Source organism: Agrilus planipennis, unplaced genomic scaffold, assembly GCF_000699045.2.
Source record: "Agrilus planipennis isolate EAB-ADULT unplaced genomic scaffold, Apla_2.0 scaffold22, whole genome shotgun sequence".
Lineage (NCBI taxonomy): Eukaryota > Metazoa > Arthropoda > Insecta > Coleoptera > Buprestidae > Agrilus > Agrilus planipennis.
Window position 1 is genome coordinate 624664 of NW_020438874.1, and position 9328 is coordinate 633991.

The 9328-nt window shown below is 33.3% G+C and overlaps 4 protein-coding genes across 6 annotated transcripts in view; 2 read left to right on the plus strand and 2 right to left on the minus strand.

The window, feature by feature from the left end:
• Positions 1 to 5: 5 nt before the first annotated feature.
• Positions 6 to 2661, minus strand: LOC108732968 (dynamin-like 120 kDa protein, mitochondrial; the record flags this gene model as incomplete). Its single annotated transcript, XM_018463984.2, has 9 exons — positions 2502 to 2661; positions 2195 to 2447; positions 1823 to 1958; positions 1486 to 1614; positions 1373 to 1417; positions 666 to 1092; positions 338 to 528; positions 195 to 244; positions 6 to 140 (listed from the first exon to the last, which is right to left on the minus strand). Coding segments are annotated over exons 1-9 (1395 nt in total), but the record flags the coding sequence as incomplete, so codon positions are not given.
• A 115-nt stretch (positions 2662 to 2776) lies between these two features.
• The window catches only part of LOC108732966 (alpha-1,2-mannosyltransferase ALG9), an 11646-nt gene continuing 5094 nt past the window's right edge, over positions 2777 to 9328 (plus strand). Inside the window, exons 1-9 of one of the 3 annotated variants that reach the window (XM_018463982.2) lie at positions 2777 to 2988; positions 3047 to 3198; positions 3245 to 3437; positions 3502 to 3701; positions 3755 to 4032; positions 4087 to 4241; positions 4292 to 4488; positions 4751 to 4993; positions 5095 to 5222. In XM_018463982.2, the coding sequence (XP_018319484.1) occupies positions 2879 to 2988; positions 3047 to 3198; positions 3245 to 3437; positions 3502 to 3701; positions 3755 to 4032; positions 4087 to 4241; positions 4292 to 4488; positions 4751 to 4993; positions 5095 to 5120 (1554 nt within the window). In that variant the 5' untranslated portion in view covers positions 2777 to 2878 and the 3' untranslated portion in view covers positions 5121 to 5222. Of the gene's footprint in view, positions 2989 to 3046; positions 3199 to 3244; positions 3438 to 3501; positions 3702 to 3754; positions 4033 to 4086; positions 4242 to 4291; positions 4489 to 4750; positions 5232 to 9328 lie in introns of those variants that run through there. The other 2 variants (XM_025980462.1, XM_018463983.2) reach the window with 2 other exon arrangements.
• LOC108732970 (NADH dehydrogenase [ubiquinone] 1 alpha subcomplex subunit 7) lies at positions 5385 to 5885 on the minus strand. Its single transcript, XM_018463986.2, has one exon. The coding sequence runs from the start codon at positions 5784 to 5786 to the stop codon at positions 5475 to 5477; it is 312 nt and encodes a 103-aa protein (XP_018319488.1). The 5' UTR covers positions 5787 to 5885; the 3' UTR covers positions 5385 to 5474.
• Positions 6063 to 7510, plus strand: LOC108732969 (splicing factor 45). The gene is made up of 3 exons (XM_018463985.1): positions 6063 to 6636; positions 6705 to 7066; positions 7180 to 7510. The coding sequence occupies exons 1-3, from the start codon at positions 6117 to 6119 to the stop codon at positions 7471 to 7473; spliced, it is 1176 nt and encodes a 391-aa protein (XP_018319487.1). The 5' UTR covers positions 6063 to 6116; the 3' UTR covers positions 7474 to 7510.

Consider the following 9328-nt stretch of genomic DNA (forward strand, 5'->3'; position numbering starts at 1 on the left):
AAATAATTATAATTGCCAAAAAATTTTTTTTTTTGTAATACCTGAATACATAAAATTATGGCATTTGGATTATTCATGTAAGCCTGTGTCATTTGTTTAATTGCCTCCCTTGTATCTGCTGCCATATCTGTTGTAACGGTCTTAAATAGGCAAAAACGGTAAAAAAAAGGTTCATTAACTAATTTAAAACTTACCGATATTATACCAGGTAGATCGACTAGCACCATTCTTTGTAAACCAGGACCTACAATTAAAGAACTCGTGATAAGAAGTAAGGTTTTTAAATTAGATTCATAAGACTTTTGAACCAAAAACTGAACTAAATGTATGAAGTTACCTTTGACCGTCATTGAGATTACTTCGTTTGATACGGTCTTTCCCCCTCGAACGCTATTGCGCATTCTCAATTCAACTTCCCTCCTAAGGTCCGCCAAGTCCGAATCTTTAGTTAAATCAAACTCTCTTGAAGAATCCCTAAATTGTGCCACGTGATAGGGCCCTTCCGACAAAGTTACTTTAACAGGGGCTCTGTAACACAACCAAGCAATAGGGTAATAAATAATTGTAGATAAAACTCAAAGAAAGAAGATATTTTAGTTACCAAGTTAAAAAAACATTGGGTACATAATTATTTTTTTTTTGTTTACTTTTTGATGTAGTTTTACCTTGTCATCATTTCACCAGCCCCTCTCGGAAAAATCCTAGCTTGTGCGATCATTTCTAGTACTGAAGTTTTTCCACTACTTTGATCCCCAACTACTATAACTCTAGGAAGCTGATCAGCAGCACTATAAGTGCTGTCATAGTCTGCTAACTCATCTAAAACTTCACTGTACATATCTATCAAACTGCGTTTGACTTGGCGTGTAAGCGGCTTGCGCCCTTGCTTAAGTAGAAGATTTTGCTTTCTTAGTTCTTTGTTTTCCTTTTCTAATTTTTCCAGTTCTCGTTGATACTTAATTTGCGTCTGGATAACTTCGTCTTGCATAGCTTCCAAACGTGATTGCGTTTGTCTCCTATAATTTTCGTCTTCTTTATTCGTAAAAGGAATGGCGTGAACTGTTTGCCTTTCTTTTAAATCCTTCTTTGTTTCTGCATAGGTTTATAGTACATTACAATAATGTTCTAACAAAATTAGTGAACAAATATATCAAAAAGTTAAACATTTACATAATAGCACAACAAATAATGACCGTTTTACTTCAAAAAGAATTTCAGTTACAAGAAAAACAGTGGTAGATATGTTCAGTTCAAAAATTGAATAAAACAAATGAATTCTTGAAATAATTGTACCTCTGATTCCTTCTTGAAATATTACATACAAAATACGAATGTTAAAACCAAAACTTCTACAACAAACTACGCATCATACCTGAGTACAGTCTGTCTATAAACTCGGAAAGGCCTGAGAAAGCACCTGAGAAAGAAATTGGTTTGTTATACAGATAAGATAGAGTGTACTCAGTGATGCTGAATTGTACTTACCAGATACAGAAGGTGGCAATGATTCTTTCTCTGACTGTTCAGCAGCAGCAATAGCATCATTTAAACGTTCATCAAACCAGTTTTTAAACTGATTATATTTTGCTTCTGATAGTGCTTTCAGTCTGGGATCTTAACAATAATAATTTTGATAATTACCTGGAATTCATCTGGCATACTGGATTGGGGATTGTGTGGAGGAGGATTCAAGTAAGTAAATTTATAACAACACTTATCTACTGTTGAAGAAAAAATAATGCTGAGGTTTTGGATATTTATGCTTATTTTAGATTAGCATATTTTAAAGAAATATATTATCTAATATAAAACAAATACCAACCAATGTCAATGTTATTTTTCACACTATCCTTGAGGTCTATGAGGGAAACTCTCCACTGCTGCCACTTGTCATTGTCAGGCATAACATCTTCTAACCATTTTAAGTCTGGAAGTCCATCTTTCCAGTCATTGTATTTCTGAAGTTGAATAAATTTAAGGTAGTATCTATATGCAAGTTTTTTGAAGCATTGTTTGAATAATTTTGAGATGTCGCAAATGTTAAATATATGTTTGTATACTTCATACCTCTTGATAATGACTTTTTTGTTGAAACAATTTATTAGAACAGATAAATGAATCGTTTTCTTTTTACATTATTTTGAAAATAATATGAATTATTATTTTATGGCACATAGAATATATTTAATTGTACCTTTTGCAACGTCATTCCTCCACCTACAGCTCCTCCTAATACTAAGTACCGTATTTTAAGGACACTTCTGAGAGCTCTGACAACAAACATTCCATAATTTCTCTTAGAAATTTGATACTGAATTTGAGTTTTAAGCAGCGGTTTTGAACGATCAATTGCTCTAGCTGTCCACATAGTATACATTTTCCTTCTAGCACATGCATTTCGCCCATACTTTAAGGGATTTTGCGAATAAGAACTTATTATGATCCGCCTAAAATAAAAGATGATATAACCTCTAGCAGTTTTTCAATTTTTCGTTTCCTACCCAAATTTTCCTTTCATTAAATGCTCCATTTTTTATAAGTATTTCATAATTGTTTTCATTACTTATTAATAAATATTGATATAAATTATATTAAATATTGTAAAATCGCATTTTTAACTCAATGTTCACTTCCAAACGTCAAAAGAGAAAGAGGTTATGACTGGTTCATAGATTGTAGATAAAATTCTTTTGAATATTACATCGAGTTTATTCAAGATATACCACTACTGTGCCGCTACACCATAGTAGACATATTCGCATGGTCTATACGTCGAATAATTTCAAATTTTCTTTATCAGTAAATTCGATAATGGCTTCATGTGTACGTGTTCCTTTTTTGTTATTTTATAATTAATGCTAGTTTAACTGGCCAAAATATGGTAAATAAATCAGGAAAATCATTTAAACTTCGCCAAAATGCTAGTCAAAGTAGTACGAGAAAGGAACCGAAGAACAATAACAAGAAAGTTGCTAAAGTGCAATCTAAGTAACCTACAAATTCCTTATTTTAAATTATATTTATGTAAACGTATGTTTGTTTTTAGAAAAACTGAAAAGGAGGCAAACAATTTAGTTTATCCTGGAGGTGATACAGCATTTAAGGCAATATTGTCTGCTCGTTTTTGTGCAGCTATTTGGTCTCACATAACCGATTGCGATGAAACTTTTAACTATTGGGAGCCTACTCATTATCTAGGTTAGTACCTTGGTGCATTTTCGAATTTATCTCTAAGTCTATAAAGTTTTTGGTAAGGGGCTACAAACCTGGGAGTACAGTCCTCAATTTGCATTAAGGTCTTATACATATTTATTAGTACATGCAATCCCAGCATATATTTATCACAAAATACTACAACCAAATCCACTACTCATTTTTTACTTTATCAGATGTTTACTGGGGTTAGCATGCTCTTTTGCAGAAGTGTATTTTTATAAGTAAGTTATAATACACATAGGTTAATCTTTATCCATAAGTAAAATCTGTTTGATTGCTTTTTAGGGCAGTTTGCAGAGAGTTTGGTGTACATGTTGGTAGGTTGTGCTTAGCTTTTCAGTTATTTTCAGCTGGAATGTTTATATCAAGCACAGCATATTTACCCTCATCGTATGCCATGTATACATTTGCTGCTGCATGTGCAGCATGGTGGCAACAAAAATATCCATTGGCAATTTTCTTCACTGCATTGGGGTCACTTTTAGGTGAGTTACTCAAACTCTTTAAAACACTAAGTTTCCTACATTTTTATTTTCAGGTTGGCCTTTTGCTGCTCTTTTAGGTGTTCCCATAGCATTTGATATGTTGTATTGTCAGAAAATGTATAAAGATTTCATTCAGTGGTCTGTTATATCTGCAGTGACAGTTTTAGGACCCATGGTGGCCATAGATTCTAAATATTTTGGAAAACTAACCATTGCTCCTTGGAATATTGTTAAATATAATGTTCTAGGGGGTGCAGGTCCTGAATTGTATGGCAAAGAACCATTTTCTTTTTATATAGTGAATGGCTTTCTTAATTTTAATTTTGTTTGGGTATGAATTTTTTATGAAGTAAGATTTTTTCTTCTTAGTGAATACCTTTTGCAGGTTTTAGCTCTACTTTCACCTGTAGTCCTTGCTCTATCTCATATCTTGGTACCTGCAAGAAATAGGGCTACTTTAATGTTACCTCATACACTTTCTTTAGCACCAATGTTTTTATGGTTGGTTGTTTTCTTATTTCAGTCTCATAAGGAGGAAAGGTAAATATTATTTAAAAAAAGTCGTTATTACTAATCTATACTATTTAAAGGTTTTTATTTCCAATTTATCCCATGATATGTTTAGCGGGTGCCATATCTGTAGATGTTGTACAGAAGCTTATATTTAGACTGTTATGCCTCTTGAGTACAAAACGCATTGGCTTTATAAAAATTTCTCCTAGTTCACATTATCTAGATTCAACTGCATTTGTAATGTTTGCTGCAGTCACTATTTGCAGTTTAATCGGTGAGGATTTTAGAAATTATATATATTTTTCCCTTTCATATAATCCATGATTGTGTATTTACCCTGTACTTCAGCTCCGCATATCGTTACACTATACTAATGTGAAGAAGAGAAACGTTTTGCTCTTCCAATATTCCTTAATTCTTTATGTTTTTCCCCAAATCATTCCTAGTACTGTAATTTCTTTTTCTTTTTGGAGCTTACTCCTTTACTTAATATAAAGTTAATTATTAATTAAAATGTTTTTAAAACTTATTTACAGGTATATCTCGTATATTTTCCCTGTATAAAAATTACCATGCACCTTTAGACTTAACAATGGAATTAAACAGATTTCCATTGGAGGGAAAATTTCCCAATGAGTCCCAAGTGAATGTATGTTTAGGTAAAGATTGGTATCGTTTTCCTGGATCTTTTTTCTTGCCAAATACAAATTGGAATGTGCGTTTCATAAAATCAGAATTTGACGGAATGCTACCCGCTCCTTATACAGAATCGGAAAATGGTACGCAGATAATTCATGCCCATTTCAATGACAAAAATGAAGGAAATTCGAGTACTCTTTTTAATATTAATAAATGTCACTTTTTGTTGGATTTGGATCAGGGAAAAGAATCCAACTTGGAGCCTAATTATGCTAAACAGACCGAAAAATGGAAAATTGTCAAAACTTTGCCATTCTTGAAGGTGGAAAGTTCGCACCCCTTTTTTAGAGCGTTTTACATTCCTTTCTTAAGTCATAAATACTTAGNCACCGCTACAATAAATCGTCGTCCGGTTTTATACTATACTTATAAATATCAGAAATGATATTAGAATATTTGGAAATAGGAGGAGATCTGACAAAAGCAAGTGACTTTAAAGAAAATTTATTTCAAGGCCAAACAAACAAAACACTACTAAAACAAAATTTAATTTTCTTTCATCTCTTCTATATTTTCATGAATAGTTAAATAGATATAATTACTATATGCATCATTCATCAATTACTGGTCCCAATTGTATGTTATTCCAGGTTTTCTAGCTCCAATTAATTTTTGTGGACATTCGCCTGTTTTCTCTAATGATATTTGTGGGACATACACAACTGTTGGAGGTTTTATTTCCCTACGAGGATCTCTACTAAAGTAGTAGTTATTACTCAATTTATGAGATGGTCCGTCTGGCAACTTTGGCAGTGGAGGAGATCGACAAGACACATCCTTAGGGTAACGATGTGTAAGCGTGTGCTTTCGTCCAAAAAGGAAATTTCTAAATTTTTGAAGACCTAGTGAGAGGTTTCGAATTTCTTCTGTCATTTTTTAAAGACCAGAAACACTTACTTTTAATTCGAATTTTATACAAACGTCAAAAGTCAAACTGCCTCATGTATAAATCGTAAACTTTATTATTAATAATGATAATGCTTATTATACTTATTAAATTATTATTAGGTTTACTATTATATAATTATATAAGTGCATAAATCCATAGATATCAGATACAAAAAAAATGGTGTAAATGAGTAGTGCATCAAAAGGTTCCTTAGTTGACTGTTACCACAAACACCACCGTTAATATTCATGAAGGGTATTAACCTTGTCTATGATAATAACCTTAAAATTCACTTAAAATTAAATGATTAAAAAATGTCTTTGTACGATGATTATGATGTTAAAACTCAATCCACAGAAAAAGTATCAGGATGGTCTTCTGGAATTAAACTATTGCAATCGCAGCTTCAATTAAAAAAAGCTACTGTTACACAGCCTAAACGTGATCAACAGAGGAAAGCAAGTTTGGCTCCCGTAATTGATTTAAAGAGCAAACGAGATGAGGATGAGATTTTTTCAAATACAGTAACCATAAGGGGTTCATCGAGGGTAAAGAATGAACATTCTCTTCCCATCATTCCATCACTGACAGGATTTGGATCTGAGTATGATTGGAACGTGGATAATGAGTATGATCCCCTTTGGCCAAATGAATATGAAAAAGTAGTTAAAGAATTGAGAGACCAGAGAGACCGTGAAAACGAGAAAGAAGAGAGAAGAAGAGAGAAAAAAAGAAAAAGTCGTTTTAGTGATCCAGAAGAAGATACTCCTACCCCAATGCCTTCACAAGCAACACCACAGGTTTCCCTTCCACCTGTTGGAAGTGGTTTTGCAGGTATGATTTAATGTTTTGTTATCATCATGTATTGCATTTGGCAATTGCAATATAACTTATTTCCATAGGCAGATGGGAAGAAGATGAGGAGCCTGTAACAAAATCATCTCGTGTGGGAGGTGGAGTTGCAATTGCTCCACCTCCCAGTTTACAAGAGCCTCCAGAAGCTCCTATTGTCATTAAACCTACTTTGGTAAACACTTATGATGGTAGTTCTGTTGCTGCCAAAATTATGGCTAAATATGGCTTTAAAGAAGGACAAGGGCTTGGTAAGCAAGAACAGGGAATGTCTATGGCCCTACAAGTTGAAAAAACATCAAAAAGAGGGGGTAGAATTATTCATGAAAAAGAAATTATGCCTCCACCTGTTACTGATTTTGGGGCAAAGCAAGAATTAAGTATTACAGAAATGATGAAGTCTCCTAGTAAGGTAAAATATGAATTTATCTATTACATAGACTAAAATATATTAAGAAAAGAAAGATAATTTGAATGAGATAACAAAATACTTTTTTCTAATTTGTATTCTTTGTTATCTATCAGGTAGTTGTATTAAGAAACATGGTAGGACCTGGAGAAGTGGATGATGAACTAGAGCCAGAAGTCAAGGATGAATGTAATACAAAATACGGCGAAGTGGGTAGTGTTATTATCCATGAGTTCATGGATAAAGAGCCAGAGGAAGCTGTGAGAATATTTGTAGAATTTAAGCGTATTGAAAGTGCCATAAAAGCAGTTGTGGACTTAAATGGACGTTTTTTTGGTGGGAGGCAAGTAAGAGCATGTTTTTACGACGCGGATAAATTTGACAATTTACAACTAGATATTGATTTATAATACAATAGGATTTAATTAAAGTAGCTTTTTCTATGTTTTTGATCGTTTAATTGCAAATATCTTGGTAAAATTAAATATATACGTAATTTACTTAAGTTACCTATTCTGCAAAGCAAATATTTTACAATATTAAAATAACAACAAAATTAATAGGAATAAGATATAATAGAATTGAGACTAGTTCATTTTTCTTTATTCAATGCTTGGATGAATTCTTCTAATTTTTCTTGAATCTGTCTAACACGTTCTAAAAAAATTAAAATTATTATTTAAAACAGAAAAGTTGATACTTTAAAGCATACTTAGTTCTTCTGCAAGAGTTACTCTCCTTCCAGTTAGCAGTTTCTCTTTAATTTGTTGATTCTGGCTGTAATCATCCAGTACATCTTTTATTTCTTTATCTAATCTTCTTGCTGAAAGTATAAACAGCGAAAGCAACGATAATACATACAGTCATTGGATTCCATTAAAATATTTACCTTCTCTATTCATAATTTGTTGCCTGAGAGCATTTGATGTCACTTTCATCATTTGTTGTATCCTATGGAACAGCACCACATCACCGCATTCAGTCTCGAGACCTTGATGGTACATGAAAAAAGACCTGCGACAATCGTAGGCCTTATTAATGGCCTGATTTAAGAAATGTTTCCTATAGACCGGTTCCCATACTTCCCTTATAAAATCAGAGTCGACTTCGACGTTACTACGCTGTAAATTTTTACGAATTGTTGTCAATTCATCATAACTTAAAGCAGGAGGATGTTTCTGAAAAATGAAAAATATATACCAGATACTGAAAAAAAAAATTATTCTTACTTGATCGGAAGCCAATATTTTGTCCAATTCCGACTTGACATAGCTTCTTTTTGCTTGTTCGTCGGTGGGAGACTTCCAATACAACCACTTTTCTTTCGTGGAAGGTCCCAACATCTGTTTGAGTACAATATCAGTGGTTTTTAATTTTTCACGTATGCTACTCTCAAGGAATCGAATGGCTGAGTCCCAGTCCCTTTTATCATTCACCGTTCTATCTTCTAGAGCATTTAGTTGAATAACTCGTAGCACTTCGGCAGCTTTATCCTCCCATGTATGACGTCGCATAGCCTCTTCCACAACTGCTGTTTTCAGTTGATCAAAAATATTGTCATGATTGGGATTTTTAGATGCCTTTTCCAAGAAAGATCTAAACTCTTCTTTCAGTGTTTCCCAACCAGACTCTACAGATTGCGACGGTAACGTCTGTTCAGCCCATTGACGAAGCTTGATATCCACCGATGTATTGAAGGTTTCTAGATAATTTTTTTAAAAATCATTTTGTAATAGTTTTTATTAAGAAGAAATTACCCTGCGAATTAGTCTGTGCAGATGGTAAGTAGATGTTCTCGAATACATGCGTAGAAACCTTTTCCCAAATTTTGTTCATGAGACTTTCCTCCCACTGTTTAGTGCTGACTTGAGATAAGTTGACAATTTCGTCGAGAATTTCTGACCGTGCTCGGTCGAACAGTTCATCCCTATCTTGCTCACGTAGTCGAGGAAAGTTATTCTTCCATTCTGTTTCTAGATTAAATCTTGCAGCTTTAAATGCATCTGCTTGTTGCTCAACAGTTTCCTTTACCATTTTCCAAAAGCAATCGGCTACCGCCATACTCAAATTACGCGTAGTCACTTGATTGGATAATACTCTACCTTGTCTGTACAAAAAACAATAAATAATATCCAGTCATTTACAATTTGACGACTACATGTTTAAAAAATGTACTTGCTTGAATAATTTTGAATTTCTGAAGAAATTCTCTTCGTAATCTTTTATTGTTTGTATAGAGTCGTCTTTACGGCCCCTCCCAGTAAC

Coding starts and splice junctions, on each gene's coding strand:
- LOC108732970 (XM_018463986.2), bottom strand. CDS start 5,786: ATGACAGAAGAAATTCGAAACCTCTCACTAGGTCTTCAAAAATTTAGA.
- LOC108732969 (XM_018463985.1), top strand. CDS start 6,117: ATGTCTTTGTACGATGATTATGATGTTAAAACTCAATCCACAGAAAAA. Junction 6,637..6,704: donor TGTTGGAAGTGGTTTTGCAG/GTATGATTTAAT, acceptor TTATTTCCATAG/GCAGATGGGAAGAAGATGAG. Junction 7,067..7,179: donor TGATGAAGTCTCCTAGTAAG/GTAAAATATGAA, acceptor GTTATCTATCAG/GTAGTTGTATTAAGAAACAT.